At 42.1% G+C, this 27,001-nt stretch overlaps 1 protein-coding gene across 5 annotated transcripts in view; it reads right to left on the bottom strand.

Annotated features, from left to right (window-relative positions):
- Positions 1-2,166: 2,166 nt before the first annotated feature.
- SH3GL2 (SH3 domain containing GRB2 like 2, endophilin A1) overlaps positions 2,167-27,001 on the bottom strand; it is a 208,110-nt gene continuing 183,275 nt past the window's right edge. For 4 of the 5 annotated variants that reach the window (XM_029203776.1, XM_029203778.1, XM_029203779.1 and 1 more), the window contains 6 exons: positions 20,066-20,209; positions 19,018-19,151; positions 16,966-17,124; positions 15,320-15,423; positions 13,354-13,484; positions 9,660-11,258 (listed from right to left, as the gene is read on the bottom strand). In XM_029203776.1, coding sequence (XP_029059609.1) covers positions 11,059-11,258; positions 13,354-13,484; positions 15,320-15,423; positions 16,966-17,124; positions 19,018-19,151; positions 20,066-20,209 — 872 coding nt within the window. In that variant the 3' untranslated portion in view covers positions 9,660-11,058. Of the gene's footprint in view, positions 2,211-3,325; positions 3,445-9,659; positions 11,259-13,353; positions 13,485-15,319; positions 15,424-16,965; positions 17,125-19,017; positions 19,152-20,065; positions 20,210-27,001 lie in introns of those variants that run through there. The other variant, XM_029203777.1, reaches the window with a different exon arrangement.

The raw sequence follows: 27,001 nt of genomic DNA on the forward strand, positions 1-27,001 counted from the left end.
GGAAGGAAATCTTACTTAAGGTTGTTGTCTAAAGCAGAAAGAGTGGAAGAACACATCTGAGCCATAAACCTTGAGGTGCAGACAGGAGTCAGGAGTCTGGGGTTCACATGTAAACATTAAGTCTAAGGGTGAGATTATGGAAGGTAAATTAAACCAACAGCCAGAAACCAGTTTGGAAATAGACTTGAGGGGAAAGGAGAAGAAAACAGTTGAGAAAACCTGAGACTGTATACAGAGGGCAAGAAACATTGATTGATTTTTGTTTGTCTAGTATTCCCCTTTTAATTGGAGAGCTACTTCTTCTCTAGCCCAAAGCCTTGACTCTCCTACTCCATGAGGGAGGGCAACGACCAAGGCTGGGACTCTCATGGGACCCTATCCAACTAACAATAGTGACCGGACCATAGTGACTGGTCTAAGGATGGACACAGATCCAAGCAGGGCCAATTGATGTTCTTCCATGAGATTTTTCTATTTGGATATTGAAGAGAAAGTGCTCTCCTTCCTGTAAGGAGGAAGACATGGATGTGTCAGTAATCATTTTCCCCATGATGTACAAAGAGTTGTCTCTGGCAGTACAGAATGAAGCCAATAAATTATTAGGAAACAAGAAACAAGAAGAGATGAGGGGGGAAGAAAGATGGGGTAAGTTCCAATGACATTGCTCAAGTCCCTAGATCTAGTCTTGCCTGAAGTGAGTGCTATCCTTGAACTTACCAATCACATGTACCAATTCCTTCCTTTCTTTGTTTTTGTTTTGGTGCACCTTAGGTTACTGTCACTTGCAGTGAAGACTTTCACCACTACAATGTGTAGGACAAATATGGCTTGTCTGGCCTATTCAGCCTCCATTTACCTGGTCTCCCCAGTTTGCTACCTCCATTCTTTAAAGATCCATTAGCTCCAACCTTACGATCTCCTGCTCTCTCCCTGGCATGAACAATAAATGGTCTTCTAGTGAATGGATTTGAATTATTCTACACTGACTGCAGTGTCCAAATAACCAAAGACATAAATTGTCACTGTTTAATGTTGTAAATGTTTGCTGAAAAAAGGTGCATAAAGCATTTGGAAAGTATAACGCATTTTCCCATTGACTTTAGTTACCATTTCAGAGATGCTTCACAGAGGAAGACTTTGGAGCAGGAGTCAGAAGAATTGATTTTAGTCCCAGAACCTTGGTTTGGTTTTATTAAACCACGTGGCATGCCCACTCTGCGTCGTTATTTTATTTTACTTTTTAATTTGGCTGCACCATGCAGCTTGTGGGATCTTAGTTCCCCAACCAGGGATCGAACCCATGCCCTCAGCAGTGAAAGCGCAGAGTCCTAACCACTGGACCGCCAGGGAGTTCCCTGTGTCACTCTATTTTAAACACTTCTCATGTTAACTCATTTAATCCTCAACAACCTACCACAACAATGAAGTAGGTATTATTTTATCCCCATTTTATAAACAAAGAAATGAGGCACAGAGAGTTTAAGGAGTTTACCCAACGTAACAAAACTAGTAAATGGAGGGGGTCGTGTGTTTTGAATTTAGGGACTTGTGTTCCTCATCCACAAAATACAAGTTATGTGAAATGCTGTGTCCTATGGTACCAGGAGAGTATGGGCTTTGGAGTCAGAAAAACTTGAGTTAGAATTCTGAGTCTCAGTTCCTTCATATATAGAACTGGCTGACAACACCTTTCTCTTGGGTTTGTTGTGTGGATTAAATGAGATAATATGTGTCAGGAGCTATGGGAAACCCTTGGAAAAATCCCTCCTGTGAAGCAGAAGGGATTGACAGACTATTGCCTGTGGATTTTTGAACAAGATACTTGAAACATTTGAGACCTTTCTTAGGAAACAGGCCACTCATACACAGCAATGAAAGAAAAAAATGTTTAAAAGTCTCCCTTTGGTTAGAAATCATGCTTGCTTGATTTTTATGTTTCTATAAAAGCACAGGGAGATATCTGCCACAAATGAGGTAAGAGAGTTGCAATTAGACATCACCACGGGCCTATATTTTCTACCCTGAGGAAAAATAATAAAATATGTCAGAACATGTACTCCCCCCACTCCTAGGGAACACTCACCTGGTGGCTACCACGGAGGCTTGGCTGGGCGTGCAGACAAAGCCCCACCGATCATCACCAAGGGACTCACACCAGCTCTGGAGCCAGGATTGTGAAGACAATTGAAACATCTTGCCTTCAGCAGGGGCTAAAATCAACAAGGTTAGTATCTAAGTAGTGTTTGGCCCTGCATGGATGGTAACACAGGAGAGCGTGAAACTTTCTACCTTGCCTCTCACTCAGGGACCTGACATTTCCATCTCTGTGTGATTAAAAGAATCAGAGTAGGAATTCCAGTATAAACATGGCAGCACGAGACAGAAATTTCCAGTTCTCCTCCATCATGTCACACAAAACAAGATTAATGGAAACAATAGCAGTATGGATAATGACATTTTGAGCAAAATTAGGAGGGGTATATGATCCTCAGTCTCAGAAAACATCCAAGGGTCATCCAAAATAAAGAAATCGGGTGAGGAGACATTTAGGAAGAAGCTGTGCCGGGGGATATGCTTAATAAGCTGGTTCAGGGGCTCAAAAGATGCCAGCAAGAATATACTTCCTCCAGGTTAGGGGCTTATCCCAACGTGGTAGATAATCCCTTGATTATAACAAGAGCTGCAAGATCTGAGGAGAGAAGGGCAAAAATGGATTGAGTAGAAGCTGCATGAGGTGCGGGGTAGGTATGGTGTGCACTTCAAAATCCTCTTCCCCTACTTCTTACTGCAGCCAAAAAGCTGCAGCATCTACTTCCATGCAAGCTTTGACTAGCTTTGCACAGATGCAGGGAGATAGATAGAGCCTTGCTTCAGTTTAAGGCTGCTTACCTCTCACCCCTTGGGAACCCACTCTTATACTTGGCCATGAGAAACCCAAAAGTGTAGGGCACAGGGGCCAATAGATCAGTGCTTAGCCCTTTCATTCCCCAAGAGAATATTTCTCCTTGGTAGAATCCAGTGGGATCAAACACTAATTGCAAAGCAGTAAAATAGCTCAAAAATGTATCTTTGTCTTTTGTGGATTCCCCATCCTGATTTCCTGCTTCCTGGAATTACAGTTCCCTCCAAACCCACCCGCATGCAAGCCTTCGTTTCAGTCTCTGGATATTGGGGTACCAGGCTAAGAAAGTTAGTACCAGAAATGGCCTGGAAAGCAAACTCTCGGAGGAGGATTCGGCAGCCGATTGCCTACCCACTGCTCAGACGGCAAGGGCCCCATTTACGGTGGCCATTTGAGGGACAAAGCAGCACAATGAACTCTTACCTTGGGGTAATAGGATTAGGCACTGGTGGAAGGTGAAGAACACTTGAACAGCACAGTGAAATGGTAATTATGACGGCTGTGGCTATGGTGTTCGTTGGCTTTGGTAACTGTTTGAATATCTTGGGGAAAAAAAAAAAAAAGATAGCTACAGGTCAACCAGCCATAAACTGTAAAAAACAGAGGGCCTCCAGGGAGGCGCTTAGGAAACCCTTATCTCCTGCAACTGTAGGGCGGACTTCACTGGAAATCAACTCAAAATCCGCCAAGGAGGCAAAGCTACAAAGAAAACTGATTATACAGCCTTGACAGTTCCCTTCTGTCAAAGTCAGGGGAGTGGGACCCAGAGGACTAGGATGGAGCCGTCCAGGTAGACAAGGCTCAGAACCCTAAACTCCCGAGCCCTCTAAATCATCCCATCTGAGAGAGGCCCATCCGCCCTCCACTTTGTCAGAGGAGAGCAGCCTCCCCTCCTTGGAGCCCCTACAAAGACTCCACCTGCAGAGCCTGCTGCTTCTCACTGCTTCCAGGCTAATAAACAGCATCAGAGCTCAGCACACCCAGAACCCAGAAATCCAGTTCCTGGTCTGGGAGAAAGAGTCTCCACAGAGAAAGAAGAGGCGGCTGGTGTGAACTGGCAGGAACTAGGGGAAGACATGTGGCAGTGGATCTCTAGTGAGCGTGCTGAAGTGGGGATGGGTGTGCAGAATGTAAGGCTGGCAGGTGGAGCGTTTACTGGCTTGGGAGGACTCTCTTGTGACCCTGCATTCAACACCTCGAGCCATCCTAACAGGTCACTGCGACAGCTCCTACCAGCTTAGATAGGATGATAGTCCACAGTAAGTGAGGTGAGAGGCCAGAGCTGCTCTGCAGAGTGTTAAGGAAGAGGTGACAAGATTCATGGCGGTGAGCAAGTGAGACGGGATATTCTTTCAGATGGATAGCCGACTATGCCAGTACCATTTATCAATTAAATCATTATCTTTTCCACTTAACTAAGACGTGTCAATTTTTATGCCTTAAAACAACCCTACTCACAGATTAGAGGTTGCCTAGAGGCGGGGGTAGAAGCAGAATTGACTGCAAATGGGCACAATCCCTTTGGGGTGATGGAAATGTTCTAAAACCAGATTTCCATGGTGGTACACAATTCTATAAATTTACTAAAAATAATTAAACTGTATATCTCAAATAGGTAAATTTTACGGTATGCAAATTATACCTCAGTAAATCGGCTTTAAAAATTACTCCAAGTACATTGTTTAGACTTTGTAACTTTTGTTATTGTTTCTGGAGATGGCATTTCTTGACGGCTGTTGTTCAAGGTGAGATACTATGACCTACAACTTCTTTTCAGCTTAGCTTCAGAAAGCTGGGGGCAGACCACAGTTTAATTCCCATACTGCACACATGCAGTCATTGTAAATTGCTAATCACATGTGTCTTAACTGGATTATTATGCCGTACTTTGTACGACAAGAGCAGGAACTCAGGTCTCTTTCTGAACATCACACATGATTTCACTAGGTATCAGTTTGATACCCAGATATGCTAAAAATGACTAACTGATTAAAAGAGCAGTAGCTTAAGCATCACGCCCCTGGAAAGAGCCAGATCTTAAGGTTTGTTTACACACGATGATTATAAAACAATCAGGAAATTTTGTCAGCTTTTTATCCGATTAAAAAAATGTTTTTGTTTTGGCCAGCAGAGGGCAATCTAGGTCCCATGAAACCGAGGGGAAAAAAGAGAAAACAAATCCCACATGCCACGGAGCGGCTAGGCCCGTGAGCCATGGCCGCTGAGCCTGCGCGTCCGGAGCCTGTGCTCTGCAACGGGAGAGGCCACAACAGTGAGAGGCCCGCGTACCACAAAAAAAAATAAAAATAAAAAGAGAAAACAAAAAGGGGGAAAAAGAACATAAAAGACAATATATAATAATCAGATGGCATCAACATTTCGGTGATTGGGTCTGTTAAGGCAGTCAGTCTGGTTTCCTCAGACTCATGAACCACTTTCTTCCTTCCCGTTCTCCGCCCTTCTCCTCCCATCTGTATTTCCTACATAATACATTTAGATGCTTTGATGTTCCTATTGACAAAAAGAAAAATCAAGGCAAGAAAAAGGCTGTGTCACTACTCCTGTCAGGGGTTAACCTGTGCATTACGCAATACTTCTCTCTCTTTTTTATGGGAAGAACTGGCACTACATGTGAGAGGAAGCTGGTTCCTCCCTCCTTTCCCCTTCTTAGTTGCCAACCCATGTCTGTTAAGGGATCCTCTTCCACGGTACTCACAAACCTAAGGAGTCCCAAGTCTGAACCAGGGTTTCTCCATGTGGCCTGAAGACTGCCTGCGTAAGCTATGAGGTGGGACAGGATGCCTGACACACCTGCAGATACTGGGTCCCACTCTAGGAAACGGAATCAGAATCTCAGGCATCAGGACCCGGGAATCTACCTTGGCTTTTATTTAGATCAATGGGTCACACACTCCATTCCCATCAGAAGCAGGAAGAGGTGCATGCTACAAGGCAGATTCCCGTGAAAAGAGATAGTTAAAAGTACTGCAGAATGCTCAGGTTAACTCCTGACAGGAGTGGTGACACAGCTGGCTTTTCCTAAGAAGTGTACCTCATAGAGCAGTACTACTCCAAGTGTGGTCCAGGGATCAGGAAACACATCATTTTGGAATCTATTAGAAGTGCACATTCTCACCCCACCCCAGACCTACTGAATCAGTCTCTGGGGGCTGGGGCCCAAGCATCTGTTTTAACAAGCTCCAGGGGATTCTCATGCATGTTTCAGTTTTAGAAGTACTGTAGATGATTGTTTCCTAAACCTTTCTGATGGTAAATATACCTTTCCAGGCCCTTCAGTGGGCCATTCTGATTAAGAGCAGCTGGAAAGAGAACCTGGAAATTTGCGCAAGTTCCCCCACGTGACTCTTAACCGTTAGGTAAGTTTAGGAGGCTCTGTAGGTGCCTTCCTGATTTCTTCATCTTCACGAGCCCTGATGGAGGCAGATGTTTTGGTAAGAGATGCAGGTAAGAATCACTGTGGAGCTTTTTAAAATACAGATCCTCTGGCCTTTTCCCCAAATCTAGTCAATCACTGTATCTAGGATAGGTGGTAAAGCAGTAAATGGTGTATTTTGTTTTACTGGATGGAGTACGGGACTTAAATGAAGAAGGGGTAAATTTTCAGGGGTGGATGGCCCTGTGCCTAGGGATGCTGGGTGCTGATGCTCCAGCTTGGGACTTTCAGCAAAGACCCAGCACCAAGCTCAGGCAGACAGGGCTGGAGCTGTACTTTCTAGCAGACCACAAAGGCCTGGACGAGAAAACCTGGCAGCAGTAGCATCACCTACGCTGAGGACCAGAGGCCCTTCCCCACAGACAGAACCGAGAGAGCACTGCCTGCCAATTCTGGTGGGAGCGGGAAGAAAGCCATACTTAATTGGGTTTAGAAAAATAAAGAAATGTGATGTTTCTTTTACCAGTCACACACAGAAATATTTAGAGGAAGCCGAAACATTAGCAGGGAGGTAAAGTGTGAAAAATGTTTCTTTTGAAACTTCTCTCTTTACTTTCTTCATCTCCTATGTCTGACATTCTATGAAACCAGCCTTTTATAAGACCTTATAGTCTCTTTATTTCACCGTCAAGGAGCTCACCTTTTGTCTTGCTACTAAGATATTTCATAATGTTGGTAGGTTCTTTTTTCTTTTCTAAGCTCTAAATACCAGTAAGCCTGAGACTACACTGGGTAAACAATCAACCCTTTTACAAAGCTCTCTTTCTTCCAGTGTTTGACCCCAAAGAGCCAAGTGTTTAACACCTTAGTCTTCAATCAAAATCACATATATTGAGCTTAATGCAGTGCTCAATACGCGGTAATACAATTACAAGCAACGATTACAAGCATCATCTGATAAAAGCGTTGAATGTGTTTGATTCCCTGGTGTGAAAACAATGATACAGGAAATTCAAACACAGCTGTAAATGCACACCTATTTTTATTGCTTAAAGGCCCCTAAAAGCCTATAATCATGATAGACTCTGCCAGGTGAAGAAATCTACATTTTGCAAGCCTGGAATATAAAGAAAGGAAAATTCCTAATTTCGTGAATGCTACAAACATTTTTCAGATGACATCCAAAAACAGATATGAAACCCTTGTTTCTGAGACCACACTTGTCATGCAGAAAAAAAATCAAGAACCCAGATTACACGAAGGTCTCCAAACATCTTCGAATTTTCCTGATATTCAAACTTTATTCTCCACCCCTCTAACTGTGAAGCTTTGTTATTTCTTATCTGAAGGGACTTCCCAAAATCTTGGCCTTGGTACATATGGGTGAATAATCACATAAGGTAGTACAAAAAAAGTCCAGGGTTCCTTTTTGAGAAAATGGTATTGAGATGCTGCTCTCCACTCCTTTACCTCCAAAGCTGACAGCCTGCCTCACTCCTGTCAAGAATCACAGCTTCTCTGACCCAGATGGGAGGCCACCATCACTTAGACACACGAGAAGTGAGTGACATTCAACACCCTGACCTTTAAGCGGCTAGCCTTCATCGGGTCCTTTCAAAGAGTTTTGTTCTTTTCCTTGACACCTCCTAGGTCCCCAACAGCTGGGCCTAGAAATTGCTGGTGTAGCCACCTCTCCATGTAGCCCAGTGAGTCTTCACCAACCACCACACAGAGTTCCAAACGGTAGCTTCAAGATGTTGCTTTCTTTAGCATTAAGTCCTTCGTGTCACCATCACCACCCCCATGGGATGAAAGGCAGTCTGCAAAAGCAGTTGTTTTTTTTTTTTAACTTTATAACTATAAACCAACTTTTACTACTGAGGCATGTTTTTTTTAACTGAAGTATAGTTGATTTACAATGTTGTGTTAGTTTCTGGTTTACAGCAATTACTCAATTTATAATATATATATTATATATATATATATCACACCTGAATGTGTTAACATTAAAGACAACAGAAAGCTTTACTGGTTCAAATATGGTTGAATACATATATGCCTCTTTCTGGACTTGCTCTTCTGTACGGATCATCTTTTGTCCTATCACTGAATCAACATCACACTTTAATTACTATAGCTTTATGTTTTATATCTAGAGAAAGTCCTCCAACTAAGTTGTTCTTCTTTAAGAAGAAATATCCGTTTGCATTTCACATAACTTTCATAATGTGCTTGTCAATATTCAAACACACACAAATAACTTCCTGAGATTTTGGTTGAAATTGCACTAAACCTATAGGTCAATTTGGGTAGAAATGACACATTCACAATGCTGAGTTTTCCAACCCATAAATGTAAATATCTCTTCACTCATTAGGGTCTTCTTTATTTTTTCTCAAATATGTTTCATAATTTTCTATGTAGAGATCTTATATAATTCTTATTAGATTTATGTCTATAGACTTGAATTTTTGATGCCTTTGTAAATGATATACATTTTAATTACTTTTTTCTAATTGACTGTTACTGGTATATAAAAATTTTTTGGATATTGATTATATATCCAGTAATCCTATTAAATTTACTTATTGAGTCTAATAGTTTATCTGTGACTCTTCTGGATTTTCTCCATTCACAATAACGTCATTGGTAATTTCTTCTTTAAATTGGTTTGAAGAATTGATCTATAATACTCTAACTCATAGCTAGCAAAAATATTATTTTCATGTTACAGCAGTTCACATACAGTATATATGTGAACCTAATATATTTGATTAAAACAATTTGTTTTAGATTAGAACATTTGGACTATTGGCCTCGGCATGGAGGAATACAAAGGGCACCCAGTACATAAAGAACATGTTCATTTTCCCAGGAGCTCAGGAAATACATATTCTGTATGCACTGCTCCCCTCCCCCCACCTACCTACCCCTCCCCCCATATATACACCAAGAGAAAAGGCGGCCACCTTTTGGCCAGTCTGTATTTCCACGTCTATTCCTTTCTCTTTAAGCATGAAAGAAAACAAAAGACTGATTGAAATGATACATTTTATTTGCTCCTCTGAATATTACACTCTTCTGAGTATATCACCATGATGCTATCTCATTTAACTTCTAGAACTTCTTCTTCTCTCCACTTTCTTATCTTCTTTTTCAAATCTCCTCCTTCCCTGGGTTACCAGTAAGTTACCAGTGTCCACGCTAAGTCGCTTCTTGATAATGGAACTTCCCCTGCTTACAGAGAAGTAGGTCTGAGGTTGGAACCAGGTCTGCTTTGGTTGTATCAGAAGGCAATGAAGACTAGTCCACCCACTGTCGGACCCAGAGAACTGACACAAAATAAAGGACCAGAGCCTTTGGTTCTGTCTTCAGCAATATTTATTGGAAACAGCGACGCTTCCCGTGGTTAAGAGTTTATACATTAAGCAGTAAGATTTGCCTGTCGCTCCACATGATCCACTACCGCAGGTGGCACATCCAAAGCAGCACATTAAACCTCTGAAAGAATCTGTACAGCTAGATAAATAGAACTCTGGATGCCTAACAGGACTTTAATGACTGATACGAAAAAACCCGCAAGAAACAAATAAATGAAGAAAACCACTCATAAGTTTACACACAGCACTGTACACACAAAATGAAGAGGAGATAGAAGGCACAGAAATAAAAGTCATGACTGAATTGGGAAAGAGCTTTGCATATGCAGCCACACATCTTAAACTGCTAAGCACAAAAATCATCTTTATTTGGTCCTCATTGAGGGCAGAATATGCACAAATGATGTTCAAAGAACACAAGGTGAAAGTGGAGTGGGAAGATGGTTACTGTTTCTCGGTCTATGAACTAGTGGGAAAATGGTTTCTAGTGTTTTTCTTCTTGTGTCTCTATACCAAATGTATTCATGAAACATGTAATTCATAAATAAGACTGAAGTGAAGATATTTGTTCCCCTGTCCAGGTACCTTCAGAAATGCCCTGTATGTATACATGGTTTCTGTACAGCAAGAAATTTAAGCTTGGAAACCAGATCTCTTCCCATTTCCTCATAATGGAGAATCTCCTCTTCAGCTCCTCCCTCAATATGCTGACTGCTAACTGTCTTACTTAGAAATAAAATGGGAATCCCCCTCTGGCTTTAATAGCAGGGAGGGAAGAAAACCGGCTGTAACTCAGAAATAGGCATAAGCTGTGGAACAAAGGTGACTGTTCTCAGAGAAGGCTCTGAACCCACACTCAACACTTTTATATTGACAGCATCAAGGGGCTCGCTCGTTCAGACCAGAAGACAATTTGCTGGTGAGGGAGGCTTCCTTTGACAATTCTGTGACTCACGTGTTTGGGAGGGGTCAATGTGAAAACGAGAACTTTCTCCTCTATTTAAATGGAGAACCTGAGACCTCGAGATGGCCCCGGGTGGTAGATAACATCTTCGGCAGGATGGTTTATCTGTGATGTGGCTGATGGTCATATTCTAAGAAGCCACATCCTCCTGAGAACTGTGTAAACAGCAGTTCTGTGAATTCTGGCTGGTCTCAGATGGTATTTAAAAAGCACATGCCATGCCCACCAGGCTAAGAAGATACCATCCATCACCATGACTCTCGTGGGATCACACAAGTCAACGAAACGTACTCAGCGGGGCTTGATGACTTGGACCACTGCAGCCTGCGCTTGGGATGTGTTGTAAGCAGCATTACCAAAGCAGTGGTTAAACTTAACTATCTGGGTCAGGAGGAGGTGAGCCAGCCAGCATGACATCCTAATGGGGCAGAGCAACCAGAATCTCCACATAATTGATGGGGAAGAAGCCTGACTGGCCATGGAGCATCCCCTCATACCAGTTCTCATCAATCTGGTTAGTGAGTGTGATGATATCACCCTCTTTAAAACCCAACTCCCCTTCATTTTCAGGTTCAAAGTCGTACAGAGCTCGGCAGCAGGGCTGATCCATTGGGGCACCTGGGAGTAAGAGCAGGAGAGAAGAACACAGAAAGACAAGGGGAATTTAATGCACGTATCTACCTCCTGCTGCACCTGCCCAGCTTGCCGTCCCCCTTGGTTCCTCCCTCACTCCTCTTCCCGCTGAAGCTTCCTCTTGCTACTGGTCCCCAGTGTCTGCCGCACGGCACCTTGCCCTCTAGCAGTCTTCACAAGCTTTCTCATGTTTCTTGAAGTTGTTGAATTGCTGTTTCTATTTCCAGTATGAAAAATTGGCCACATCTATCCTTGTGATACGTACAACACAATTCATCAAGGTTGGCCTTGCTAACAATGCCCAGAGATGGGAGACCCAATGACTTAAGGAGTATTAACGAGATTTAGGTTCAAAATGAAGCGTGGCCAGAATTCTTTCCATGCTAGCACTTTAAGATCTCTGCACATGTGAAATAACAGAGTTTATTACGCGGACAAAACTTTACAACTTCAGAATAACAATGCAGTTCTCACTTTTTAAAAATAAAGACCCCGCCCCACCCAGCCTCTGGAAACCGCTGTAATGTAGTAAAAATAAGACAATATAAAACACTGGGTTCAAGTTCTTACTCTCTGTGACCTTGCCTAAGGCACTTTGCTCTCAGGTTCTTTGTCTAAAATTGGAACTAACAGTAGAACTTACTTTTCACAGTACTAGTCTGGCTATTAAATGAGATTATATAAAAATGATATAATTTACACCTTTGTGTTATACATTGCATATATAAACATGAGGTGTGCATCAGAGCTACGGCATAGAAAAATAATATATTCTTCCTTGAGTTAAATATTGAAGGATGGGATCATAGCTTAAAAGGGACCTATGTTACATGAGCAAATATATTAACACAGCAGGCACACACATATGTATATCGACGCAGACAAGTGCATACAGCTCCATGCCATCTAGATGGCTTTGGAGGGGAACAATGAATTTTTTTTTTTTTTTTTTTACTTAGAGAAAGCAAATTAATGAGTCTCCAAAAGAAAAGTGAAATATGGGATTGGTTTTTGAGCAGGGGGAAGCAGGTTACCTATAACTTATATGACTAGTCCTTGTAACCAGATAACTTCTAAAAACCACTGCTGTTTATCCGCACACTGAGGGCTCTGAGCAGCAGAGCTAAGCACAAGGGGCAGAGAACTCCAACTGTCGTCACACACCTCACTTTGTTCCTTCATGGTCTCCCGAGAGCATCTATGTTTCCTACTGTAGAACATCAGGCACTGGGAATGCAGGGAAAACAGGAGAAAGCTGCATATCCTTAAAATCCATATCCAGTATGAGATAGTTCCTGTTCTTCAACCAAGAAGATTACCAAGGTTGAATATATTTCAAGCACAGGTTTTTATCTGATCTGTGTGTAGGGGGTGGAGAGCGGTGGTACCACCTAAAAGAATACATTACTGGGTATACATCAACATTCCTGATGGAAAATAAGTTTTAGCTTCCATTGTATCAACCTCTTACCACAGCACGATGAACTGGCTGGAGGGTGGGGAAAGGAGGGAAGTCTAGCAGATGCTCAGACTCAGAATATATTCATCTACGAATATATTCACCCACATGCTTCTGTGACTCAAGAAATCCAACTCAGCAAGTTCCTGGAGCTGCTTGCTGTCTGTGGGTTATAAGTGAGTGTATGTGGGCACGCACTGCCCAGGAGCATGATTCCTCATGCAGGCAGGAATCACGGAAGCAGAATAACAGGAAGAAAAGATGACATCCCTACAAGTAAACTCACATATTAAGGTAATTGTAAGACCACAAGGGAGGGTCAAAATCAAATGTGTTTGTTAGAACAGTTAAGTATGTGCTGATGTTGGACAGTGAGAGAAAAAAAGGGACCTAACAAAGAAAGTTTTATAGAGGAGAGAGAGTAAAGGAGGGGAAGAGATAATCAATGAGACAAGAAGGAACTCCTTTAAGAGTTTCTACCTGACAAAACCATCCTGTAAGAAATATATTATAGTGGATTCCTTATGCACACAGATTGGACTGCTCCTAGCATCTCTGGAAGAGTGTCAGTGCAGTGTGCCCAGGCCCGGGGAATGGGTTCTGCAGGCCTCCGCTCCTTACCTGCAGGTTTGGGAGTGCTCGTGTGGGAGAGGCCCCCATTGGGCTGAGTGCTGTCCCCAGTTGTAAACTCCAGGCTCATTCGAGGTTTAGGCTGATATTCCCTTCTAGGCTGAGATGAAGCTTGTCTTATTCTGCATTAAAAAGAAAAAGGGGGGTAGAGTATGCAGCCAATTAAGAAGAAAAAGAAAAGCAATACAATCCTGAAAATGCTTAGGTCACCCACCAACCTACCATTGTGGAGTATGGGAAATCTGAAAAGGACCCTTAGTTTTCTTATCTGTGTCTGTCTCCACTTTAGTGCTGTGGTCACACCCGCTGTGGTTATACCCTCACTGTCTTCATCCTTCCTCTCACCTTCTCCCTCATTTACTCAGAGCTCACTTTGCAAGTATGCAGGGTGCTAGGTGCCAGAAACTCAAAGATGAATAAGTCACAGTTCCTACCCTCAAGCAGCTTATGGCCCGGAGGGGAGACAGAACATAAACAACCGATTACTGTCAACTGTAGTAAGTGCTGCTACGGAGATAGGACAAAATGCCACAGGAACCCAGGGGTGGAGATGGGGGTGGTGAGGAGTCTACCTGTCCATGGGGAAGTTGGAGAAGGTTTAAGGAGAAAAGGTAAAAGATAGGTAGGAGTCATTTCTAGATGGACAGCTGTTTCCAGAAGAAAGTTATTTCTTGTAGAGCTTCAGACGCTTTGGAGGGAGGAAAGGGGGAAATACTGTGTGCTCTGGGAACAGCACAGAGGAAGGGGTAGAGAATCCAAGGGAGACAGGAGAGAGGTGGAAAGGTACAGGCAGTAAATGTATTCTGCACACCCGGAAGTATTTTCCACAGCTTCAGGTGTTCACGAAGCAAAGTGAACAGCAGATTTGCAAGGGTGGGGGGAGTTTAGGGTATGGCGACTGTAGAATGACAGTGGCTTTGGACATATTTCAGAGGCAAGAAAGAAAAGTGGCCTTCGTGCTCAACAGATGTCACAAAGACATATAATATTTCTTTAGTACGTGGAAGTGCATGGTTTTAAACCATTCTAGAGGCTTCAGAGTGTTACACATAATTCCACAAGGGTGCACTGAGGAAAGATGAACGATCCAAGCACTAGTCAAGGAAGATACTGAGGAGAGGAAGAGGCTGGCCAGATGGAAACGGGTGAGGTCGTTTCCCGTAATACAGCACCGTAACTGGAGGCTGCCTTGTGCACTTACAGCCATATCATCAGCTACGAGAGTCGACTCTGGCCATGAGCTGAGAATAAAAGCTGCTGAGGCAATCCTTTGATGTACACGCATTTAGTTTAACTAAAATAACACATATGATATAGCACAGGGCTACCGTGTACAGCTGTGCAGGCTGTGTCCTGCAGCTCCAGGGAGACTCATTCATGAATTAAACCACCCAGCCTGGCTATGAGGCCCATCTGAGGAGGTGGGACAGACATAAGAAAGCAGCTCCCTCTGACGGACCTCGTCACCATTCAGAGAAATACGAGGTATGGAACGACACAGGCTTTCCAACAGGTTATGCTTAAACGTGAACCCCTGTTGCACCACTGTGTGACCCTGAGCCCCAGTCTGCTCGTCTGTTAGGTGAGGCTAACAATACTTGGTTTACAGGGCTCTTCTATGATTGATGATGATACACTTTCAGTACCCACACAGAATAGCTGCTCAGCAAATCACATCCATTACCATTAGTAGAGTCCTGGTGTCCCATCTGTGGCATCCAAAATACTCCTTAAGTATTTAGCTCTCATAAACACAAGACTAGATTCAACCGAACAAGGTAAAACAAAGCCCAAGACAATATAAAATCAAAACAAATGGTCCATAAGGTGTCTTTGTAGGATCAGCAGGAATTTTGGTGGAAGTTTTTCTTCGAATGTATTCTAATATTTCCACTTCTTTATACACCATTTCATAGCAAGAAAATGGAAATGGAAAATGCAGGGAGCTGTAAAATACCTTTCTTCCAGTCTGACTGTGACTTGCTGCAGGATCTGGACTGCCTGCTTATGGTACTCCAGCTGCGCTTGGATGAGCGCAGACAGCTGGCTCACCTGTTCGATCTGCAGATCAACAGGGGAATCACACCTTAGTTACCAGGTTACTGTCCTTAACCAGCTGCTAGTGCCCAGTCCACACGACACAGCTACCCCGGACACACGGACCAGTGCTCGGTGATGCCCATGACTGTGTGGTGAGCCAGGCTGACCGACAGATAGTTTTGCAAGTTACAAACTGATTGAGGATAAGAAAGCGTCCCTGCGTTTGGAAACTCGAGTGCTAAGAGAAGAAACTTTCGTCAGAATCCTCCTGAAGACGACCTAGCTCTCATCAAACAGTCTCAGGCTTCGCTACAGCCTTCTGATTAGGGTTCGGCTTATTTTACTGATTTCCTATAGGACAAAAGGTGCACTGACTAGAACATTCCTTGCTCTCCATAACTTCACGCCAAGTCAGTATTAGTGCTGTTAATAAAAATGTGGGTATTGATTTCTCACATGAAGCACTATGGGAGACAGCGTGGTATGATGGAAAACCTTTTGTTCTCTCTGACCCTCATCTGCAATGTAAAAGGGTTGAGTCAAGTGACATCTTGGGTTCATTCCAGCTCTAATATTCTAAGCATCTTTGGTTACTCTTCATGTTGAGTCTTGTGTTGTGATCCAGCTGAATAATGGCCTCTGAGTTAACAGAGGCAATGCTGCCCCATGGGTTTTGGGGTGGGGTAGGGTTCTGGGTGAAGGGAAGGAACACTGTGATTCGGGTCACCCTCATCCCCACGGTGTTCCTCTTCAGTAGTTAGGTGGACACGTTGTTTTACATAAACACACACTCTGACACTGTCGCTGGATAGTGTGAAAGTCTGGATATGTTCAACTTGCCTCCCCTGTCACCAGTCGGGGGTGTGATAAGTACATAAAGGCTCTGTAAATATCTTGGCAGAAGCTGGTCAGCAACTGATGGGGCCGGAGGTGGGGATGAGCAAGGACAGGAAAGCTGGTTAACAGGTTTTATGACATGAGCGGTCGGAATGGAAGTTCTAAAGCCGTGAACAGTAATTCAGCACTCTGGAAATGTGAAGGCAACTTTTAAACTATCTCATCTACGTCCCAAATGTAGTATCTATGCTACAATCGTCAATCTCAATTGAAATCATCTTTGGAAAGAAAATGTCGACTTTACTTCAAAATACAGACTATCTTAACCTATGCTGGACACTCACTTCTGAATACATTTTACTTGACTGATAATCTTATTTAATCTGAAGTCAGTCTGCCTTACATTTCACATTTCAACAGAGTATTTGCTTAAGCTACTGGACTTCTACAGATCATCAGAAACATTCTTTATCTCCCCACTATTTATAATACTTTAAGATCATTAGCAGACAAAAATCTAGTTAAATCAAACTACAGGAATATAGAAAAAGCTTCACCATTTCTCAGTCTACTTTATAATTTTAAATAATTTGAAAGAATAACCATCTACTGAAGATCCCGCCACATAGTACAGTCATTAACATTTTTAATTACATAACCCTTTAACACAGTAATCTCGTGCCTCAAAGCCAAAGCTAAATTAAAAACCACAGGAGAGTCACTCACATCCATCTCTAAGAGATTGAACATGCTTGACTCAGCAATTTCTTTAGACTCATCAAATTTCTCCAGAGCCTGACGTAGCTCTTCATCTGGAATCTTGCCTTGTCGTTTCTTTTTGTAATCAAAGTCCAGGCGTCGACCCTCCAACTTCTTTAAATGATGCTGAAAAAGTCAAGGGCGGGAATATGCTTTGAAAGGACGTACGGAAAAGGCCTATTTACAGCTCACTTCCCCATCATGCCTATTAGCTTCCAAAATAAGACAGGCTAAGTTCTAAAACATCATGTCACCAGAAAAATAAAGAAACCTGCATCACTGGGGCAAACGCTTCCAAATGCTAAAACATTTATGTTGGGAAACATCTTTAAAAATAATTAATAGCAAGAAAGAAATTGTGGGAAATACCAATACCCTTTATTTTCTACCCCTGCTGGGTCAAAGCTAAAGTGGAATATATCCCTCTCCATCCCACGACAGAAGCCAGGGATGTGTGTACACACCCTACACATTTGGAAAGCACAGGTATATGGGGCTCACAAGTCCCCATCTTCAAGGGAAGTGGTATCTCATGGGAAGGCAGAGGAAAAATGCTTTCCTTGAAATGAGTGAGATAGCATGGTATTCTTCCTTTTCATATCATAGAACATTAGGGCTGGAAAGGATTTATCTCTGAGGTAATCCAGTCTGTTAGAATCACCTAAGATGCTTATTAAAAATACGGATTCTTGATCGCCTGAATTAGAATATCCCGGGCTGAGGCCCGGGAATCTCTGTCTCAGCACTTACCCTAGTTGACTGACGTATCTTTAGGAGAACCGTGGATTAATTTAAGTCTCCCGTCTAACAGATGATAACACGTAGTCATCATCTAGACCTAACTTGGAAAGGACCTAACACCATACACTGTGCATCAATCCCTCTTTGCATCACCCCAGATGCACACGTTCCTGGTGTGTGGCTGCCTAGCCTTGTCCGACGCCTCCACTGACCAAGTAGGAAAGGAGTTTCCTTCCGAAAGCTACAAAGTATTTTTGTCCTATGAGCAGCAGTGTTTCACTACTAATGGGTGGGAGAAAATGCTAGACTTTCCTTGATCCTGGGTGTGCAAGGAGTAAAAGGGAAGGAAACGGAAACAGAGTTGGGAGTGGTAAAGAAATGAGAAGGAAGGAGGAAGGATATCCTCGACCTTCCCGCCCACCGTACACCCTGCCTCCAATCCATGCCCTGATCCAGACTAAATGTGTGTGTCTTTGGAAGGAATATTCTTTTAGAACATCTGAACTTGCAGTCAGCTGCAGGGTAGAGTCCTGGAGGCAGGGTTACATGTTAGATTTGGAGTGAGTCTGCCACATACTAACTGTGTGACCTTGAGCCGGTGGTAGGGCCGAAGGAGATTTAAGCTGGAATAAGGAGATCAGGGAGACTACACGTTATGGCGCTTCATTTTACAGTCAAGGAAATCAAATTTCAGACAAGTGCAACAAATATTTGTTAAAAGAATGAATGAGCAAACATTACACAGCTAGTTCTAGGTAAAGCCAGTTGAAGTTTATTATTTGGAATAGCTAAACTCTTCTACATGTTTTAGAAAGAGGATAGTTGGGTTCTCCCTCAATCCTAACAAACATTATGAGAATATGAAAACACATGTTTACAGAGTAATAGAATAATTATGTATTTAAGCTAACAGCTGGTACAGTTAGCATTTTAGAAGGTGAAATCGCCCCCAGAAAACCACAGAATAATAAAGAAAATTGTATATTATCAGGGAAAGGATATTACCCTCATGGAGAAAAAAGCTTGAAAAAACTTGAAAATTGAACGTGGAGAAGTCACATGTAATACTCAGGAGTGGCACAGTCATCATAATATTGGGGCTAAAAGTACTGCATTTCCGGTTTCTCTCGATTTATCGTGCTGGATTGTTTTGCAATTCACATGCTCCGTGCTGACAACATGCACGGTAAAGCTTTAAAAAATGTTTCCTAAAGGAGAAGGGCCCCTGCATCTGTACAATTCCAACTGCCCACTTCCCAAATAACTAGCCACAGATACCTGAATTTCCCTCAGATCTTTGTCATGAAGATTCTGAAGGGGGTCAATGAAGTTCTGCTTCACTTCCATGTCCAAAGAGTCCTTCACCTCCGAGAGTTCCCGCATGGCCTCCCCCACCTCACCAAGCGCTGGGCCTGCAAGGGGATAACGAAGCACTTGTACTCGTTCAAGAACAAAGGTGAAGGTGAAATGCGCTTGCAGCAACAGCACCCATCACAGACGAAAAACCTGGGATTACTGTCTGTCCTCTGAAGACAACCAAGACAACAGACAGCATATACTGCCCTCTGGAGATCAGTGTACTTTCCACCTGAGACAGTATCTGAAAGTTCACTGAGTACAATAGACTCAATGCCCCCAATGGGGGGTAGAGGGACCCCTTATTATAAAGAACATAAAATTTTGCTTTTCCTTTAAAAAGCAATTTGGAAGCCCCCTACCCTCCTTTGTAAGTGCTTGCTTTCCCTTAGAGGAGGCCTCTTTAATGCCAGCGCATTGAGCAAAAGCAAATACCAGGAACAGAGCACAGGGCTCAATCAGGAAGGACAGTCATTTGCTGCGACCTCACATTGTGGAGTGAAAACAGAAGGTGGTTACTATGGCAGCTGAGGGTCAAAGGAGGGAGGGGTGAAGGAATTCACCTGGGGCAGTCAAATGAGGTACCCTGCATAGAAGAGCAGGGAGCAAAGAGAAAGCTCATGGGGTGGGGTGCTGACTCATGCTGACTGTGACAGTTCCCTCTGTCCCAACACTCTAGTTACCGCCAGACACGTGCAATGGTAAATGTCCAGGCATCTGGATGTGTCACCCAGCTACTGTAATGATGGGATCTCATTAGGAAAAAAGAAAATACATAAAATTCCTAAGACAAATGACACCAAAAATGATGAAACGACTCTGAAAACAAATTTGGGGCCCATGTGGACAAGATCTAAAATTGAGAATCAAAATATAACATGGGTTTGGATGATTTCCTACAGAGTTTTCTTAGTGGCACTAAAATCCCATGGACGAATGAAAAATGAAAATGTGAGGAAGCATACATTACCGAAGTTGCAATCATCCCCAAGCTCTCTTCCAAACTTGAGCATGGCCTCTGCCAGCAGTGCTTCTGCCTGAGGATAGCCTGGCCCTTTCTCCTGGCCACGGATTTTTGACATGGTGTTGATCATGCTGAGTTTAGCTCTGGAAGCTGGAGACAAAGAGATAAGAGACTTTCAAAGCAGGCAACGTGATGTAGGAGGGACAGGGCTGGGTGGGGAGTCAGGCCTTCACCGGTCTCTAAACCAGCTCAGCTACCGAAAATTGCCCCTCCACCAACGTCTTCATCTGCAATATGCGCAGCTTGGTCCACAGATAAACACACACCTGCTCTTTTAATCGCTAAACTCTCCCTTTCTCTCAAAATCTCAAGAGGAATTTAATAGAAAAGGCAAAGCTCTTCCAGGTGAAGGTCCCATCTTGCCCGTCTTCCTGTGCCTTTCCTTTTTTTATTTTATTTTTTTAACATCTTTACTGGAGTATAATTGCTTTACGATGGTGTGTTAGTTTTTGTTGTATAACAAAGTGAATCAGCTATATATATACATATATCCCCATATCCCCTCCCTCTTTCGTCTCCCTCCCGCCCTCCCTATCCCACCCCTCTAGGTGGTCACAAAGCACCAAGCTGATCTCCCTGTGTTATGCAGCTGCTTCCCACTAGCTATCTATTTTACATTTGGTAGTGTATATATGTCCAGGCCACTCTCTCACTTCGTCCCAGCTTACCCTTCCCCCTCCCCGTGTCCTCAAGTCCATTCTCTACTCCTGTGCCTTTTCTGATACTCTCTTCATTGCGGTGGCCCTTCAGTCCCTCTGTGGATCTGGGTGGCCCACAGAAAGCATTTCGAAAACTACGGGATTATGTGATCTTGAAGTTTTAGGATTCTACCTTGTATTTCAATTCTAGGAAACTATGGACTGAAGTAGGAAATTAACTGATAACTCCTGCAGTGTGGGCCTTATGCCATGTTTCACTTACACCATGTATAAAATAGAGCTATTTTCAAAATCACCTCTCAACTAAGATTCTAACAGTAAACAGTCCCATGAAGAACAGAAATATTGTGTTCATTAAAAAGACTTAATTACTTTTCTCGCACATAACTGCTTCTGAAAATTAGTTTTGTGCCACAAAGACAGCATTTCAATTTCTTTTTTGCTTTTACTTTTATAAAAGAAGATGCCTAGAAGGCAAATCCAGTTTTCATGGAAGAAACAGCTTTATTACCACACTGTTAAAGACAATGATTTACTTGATGCTAGGATACTACGGCTTCTCAGGTTCATTATCAGAGTTGGGAATGTACATTAACCTAGAATTATGCCCAGGATTCCATCTGTTTAGAAACCCCTGATAGAATCACAGCTAAAGCACACACTTCCAGCATTTAGTGGCTGCCATTTCATCTTGAACATTTCTTTTGAATAGGTTTTTATTTAAACTTTGGGCTTCAAAGGTCGAATCTGCAGACAAAGAGAATTATTATGAGAGGTCACCCTCCCAAGTTTGCCCAGGGATATTATAATGAACAAGACAGCTATGGCCTCTGCCTTTATGAAGTTTATAGTGAACTGAGGGTAGCGTCTATTTTAAAAGCAATTAGAGTGAAGTGTATATACCAAGTGTCATGTGGGGAGATTACAGCAAGTCACGAAAGTATACAGCATCACCCTAATCTGTAGGAGTGGGCATCGCAAAGAAGGTTTCGGGTGAGAAAAATCTTTAAGCTTAGAATCACATAATGAGTAGCAATTAGTCATGCTAACAGATGTAAAGCCTGGTGGTACCTGGAAAAAATGTAAAATTCACATTTTCTTTACTTTGCTTCTCATAGAAAAGTGTATCATACACGTTAAATTTAAAAAAATTGAAAATGTCACATGATGACACATTTTTTGGGGGGAATGGTATAATTAGAGTATATGTTCAAAGACTTTTCTACAATAAGCCATATCTGAAATCCAGGAAAGGCATAGTCCCTGCCAAGGTGCTCACAGTAGAGTGAGGTGTCAGATACGTAAACAGTGGCAACAAATGTGATAAATGCAATAACAGCTAATACACACAAGGTACCAGGGAAACACAAAGAAGGAGTAACATTAGCACAAATAAAACAAATAAGCAGACACCAGACAATAAGAGGTACCAAATGAACAGAAGGAAAGAAGATAAATGGAGATCAAAGAAACCGAGGAATGAAAACACACACGGTGGTTAATCCCTTCAAGTCCTGTTTTTACACTCTAAAGATTTATTTCTTTCATGAATTTGGTTACTGATTTGTGCTTAGATCTTGGTTCTGCTAAGAGCTGTCTTCCGGTAAGCAATTACCTGAAATAATTGTAACAGTTTAATATACTGTGGCTGATTTTCAAATTTATCATTTTCACTGTTGTTTGATTATGTTGTTCAATTCTTCCATTAATTACTTAGGAACATCTTGAATATGTTCTACATTTTCACGAGAAGGGGGAAGAAAACCATATTCTATTAGTTTATTTCTTCAAATCATCTAAAATACTTAGTGATTCATATATTTGAAGAGACCAGCTTTTAAATTTATTCACAGATATTAACTATTTTTAAGACTCTTGGATTAGTAAAATTTATGTGTTCTTGAAAAACATAATCAGATGTCTGAATTAACCATTTTTAAGTGTTAACATAATTATTTTTAAGTGATTTTAAAAAGCAGTACTTGAAGGAACTTCCCTGGTGGTCCAGTGGTTAAGACTCCACGCTCCCAATGCAGGGGGCCTGGGTTTGATCCCTGGCCAGGGAACTAGATCCTGCGTGCATGCTGCAACTAAGAGTGAGCATGCCGTAACTAAAAGACCCCACATGCCACAACTAAGACCCGGCACAGCCAAATAAATAAATAAATAAGTTTGTTTTTTTTTTAAAGCAGTACTTGAAGAAACAGAGAGGAAGCCTGGAAAAATACAAACTTAAGACATTAGAATTCCTATAATATGATCTCGGGCTAGATAGCATCACCAAGTTAGATGTGCCCCTACGGACCCTTCTCTTCTCTTCTAAAGGGACCTAACTCCTCTCCTTCACATTATCTTTATATTTGCCATAGCTTTAGCCTTTCTTTCAAATTGTTACAATCTCTCTAAGCCGCCATCTTTACTTTCCCACCTTTGCTATTCTAGTTCAACCTGCTTCCACTGGGTTTACTGCAGAAACAGCTTCCTAATAGCAATCTCTCCCCTGGCCCATGAGAGCAGGATACTAGTATGCTGCTCTGCGTATCTCCCAGACAGGATTAGCATAAAGCTGTACACGCATTAGATATTTAACCTGGACTGCTGAAGGAAAGAATAAACGAATAAATAGACTATCTTAGAAACTAGTAGACGGTCATGGCAGTGGTTTTCATAAGCAGACTCTGTCCATATCCTATGGCTCACGTGACTGACAGCCTTTTGAATCATAACAGAGAATGGGAACTAGAAAACTTGTTTTTTTTATGAAGAATAAAAAGTGTAGCAATCTAATAGAGTTCTTTTGCAGAGAGAAGCTACCTGACCTATACTGAAAACAGGGCTTTAGGGCCAGTCCAGACTGTGAACTGTGAGACTTGCCAGCACACCTCCCCTACTGGTCCCCTAGAGCAGCGGTCCCCAACCTTTTTGGAACCAGGGACCGGTTTTGTGGAAGATAATTTTTCCACGGCTCGCCCACTGCTCACCTCCTGCTGGTTCCTAACAGGCTGAGGACCTGTACCGGTCCGTGGCCCGGGGGTTGGGGAGCCCTGCCCTAGAGAACTGGCAGTCAGGTTTGAACCCTCTGGGCAGAAGACTGGAAGATTCTTCTCTGGGGAATACAACCGACTCAAGAGAAGAGACCTACAGATATTCACAGCTGGAAGCACCCAATGCAACAACTTCAGGCTGATTACCCTAGAATGAAGCTATGATAGTAAATAAGCACCCTCCCTTGACTCAGCTTTACTGTCCTACACCTAAGAGGAAAAGGTTAGCCACTAACATCAGACTTCGAAGAAAGTTTCTAACATGAAAGAGGCAAAACAAACAAGGAAATTGTAAAAACCAAACAACTCAGGGAAAGAAAAATAACTATCGTTAACATTCTTAGGTGTCCAAGATACTTGATCAATGAAATAAAAAAGAAACAGAGAACTCTTAGAGATTAAAATATAATCTAACTTTAAATATGAATTTCAATAAAACATAAAATTTAAAAAAATCAATAGAAGCACAGATGATGAGGTTGAGGCAAATTCCCCCAAAAGTAGAACAAAAAACCAGAGATCAAAAAAATCAGAAAGAAAACATAAAATCAGGATCAGTCCAGGAGGTCTAGCAGCTGAATAACAGAAGCTCCAAAAAGAAAGAACACAGAAATAGAAGGGGAAGAAATTCTTTGTAAAAGTTCAAGAAATCTCTGAACTGACAAACGTGTTCCCAGGTTGAAAGGGTCGATCGAACGCCCAGGACAATGGATAAAAGGATCCTACCAAGGACTATTAACATGAAATTTCATAACACTGGAGACAAAAAGACAGTCCTAAAACCTTTCAGAGAGGAAAAAATAGGCTACACACACAGTATCAAGTATTAGAAGGTCACTGAACATGAGAAAACCATGAACGACATGAGAAATTTCTTCAGAAAACAATGAAGCAATGACTCCAACATTTTTGGAGGAAATAATCTATAATCCTAAATTCAAATGATCAATGAAGTGTAAAAGTAACATATGACATTTTCAAATACACAAGGAAGATTTTAATTTGTCTTCCCAAGGTCAATGGAAGAGGCATTCTACCAAAACAAAGGTGTCAGTTGAGAAAAGGGACAGGTTAAGAGATCCAGAAAAAGGGATCCAGTGTAAGAAAAGAGGTAAAAATGATGATAAAGGGAGATCCCAAGATGGTCCTTGTGCATCAGGCATTGAGCACCAACTGTAGCTGACACTATACATAACCAGGTGCATGCAGCTCAGGGAGCCATGAGCTAAAGGGAACTATAGGCTCCCCATGATCCCCACTGGAATCAGGTTATAGTCGTCCACTGCTGTACCTTGCTTTATAATGCACCCTTCATTGGCCTCCTCCCCTTTCCTAATCTCCTAACAGGATTTCCTGGAATCATCTTCTAAATCAACCACTTGTGCTTACACCCATGCACATGGTTTATTTCTGGGGGGACCCAAACTAAGACAGTAACCAATCTAGAATGCAGCATCAGATACATATCCGAAAGATGATTGACACCTGGCACGTTTCAATGTATTGACAGGAAATTCACATCTGTGGCAGAGGGTTAGGGAAAGAATCAGTGAAAGGTACACAAAAAGTTAAGAAACTGAAAATTAAAACAATTATTAACTCCAGGAAAAACAAAAAGGTTGTATAAGAAAAGAAATATAACCATATTATTCTGTATGTCTCAGATCTGTACAAGTTTGACAAGGGTGTAAAATGTAAATACTGAATATGATCCAACATAAATTATGCTATAAACATACTGGAAAAACGAGAGAGGGAAAAGATGTGTTGCTTCTGGGAAACGGAAATGGGGGAAGTAACTCCAGGAGGACTGCTGTTTTTTGTAAAAAGCTTTAAAATAGATATATATTCTTAATAATATGAGCATATATTACTTCCATTAGGAAGTACTAAATTTAACGTATTTCCCACTTCTTTTTCCATCAGTAGACCTAATTTAGTGGCTGCACTGCATAAACTACTCACCGTATCTTCACAATCTGGGCACTGCTCTAACCTCAAGGGTCTTTCCGCCAAAAAGTTCTGCTGAAAAATATGTTCAGTGGTATAAAGAGAATTGGCTAGGAAGAGAAAAGTTAATAAGAATTAACAGGTGAAATGCCATCAAGGAAAAAAACCATCAGAGGCAAGGTCTCGATGAGTCCACATCTAGGTGATTTCTGGAAGGAAATGTAGCTGGTGAACTGAAACAGCAGGAAGTAAAATCAGGATGAACAAGAAAGCTAATTTATTCCCCCAAAGGGCTTCCATTGTTTTGTCTTCTGTTAAAAAGGGGAGGGGGAGCAGTTTCTTTTTTGTCCTCAAAAATTTATACTATCTATTCAGGGAGAGAAACAGGGGCAGTCAAAACTCAATCCGTATCAGCTCTGGACTCTAAAGCATAATCTGTAATATCCCTTGAAGAGCTTTCTAATTCTGGGCACAGCCAAAGGGAAGTCAAAGCTCTGCGGAGAGTAAAACAGAAGCTCTCCTCGCACTGCCAAATGGTGTTATTTTCCTCTGACCTAAAAGTGGTGTCCCTGTGAGTCACTGCTCAGTCTCTCCTAAGCAACTAGCATGGTAACTAACTGGGAATGTTGAAAACCCAGTATTTCTGCTAAATCTTAGTGTTAAAAAATATATATATATATATTTCTTAATCCAAATGATCAAACAAGAAAACAGACCATTAGGTCTTGTCTATCATGGAAAACAGCATGGAGCATTACAATAAACATTAGCTTTGGTTCATATAAATACAGGTAAAAATCCAGGCTCCAAATCTTGCTAGCTGTGTATCCCTGAAAAGTCATTTAATTCTGAAAGTTATTATCAGGATTCAGTGATAAACAGCCAAAAGAGCAACTAGCACAGACACACACCATAGGCACAGGAGACAGGGGAAAGCACTCCTTTCTACCCTCCATGTTCTCTTTCTAGAAATGTGTGTGAAGTGTTCCACTGTCAACTTGGTTGTGCGGGAAACTACATTTCCCAGAACCCCTCCCCTGCATGTTTCCAAGCAAGAATTGGTCCAAAGTGAGGCTGTGCACATTTGGGAGGCGAAGGCGAAGCAGCAGCCATACACTCTGAAGGCTGAGGTGAACACAGGTCCCAGTTTGTCCTCGATGTCATACTCTGTGCCCAGCTCTTCTTGAATGCTGATTCTGCTGACCAAGAGCGCCCCCAGGCCCACCACA

This window comes from Monodon monoceros, unplaced genomic scaffold, assembly GCF_005190385.1.
Source record: "Monodon monoceros isolate NGI ecotype Baffin Bay Population unplaced genomic scaffold, NGI_Narwhal_1 Super_Scaffold_5, whole genome shotgun sequence".
Taxonomy (NCBI): domain Eukaryota; kingdom Metazoa; phylum Chordata; class Mammalia; order Artiodactyla; family Monodontidae; genus Monodon; species Monodon monoceros.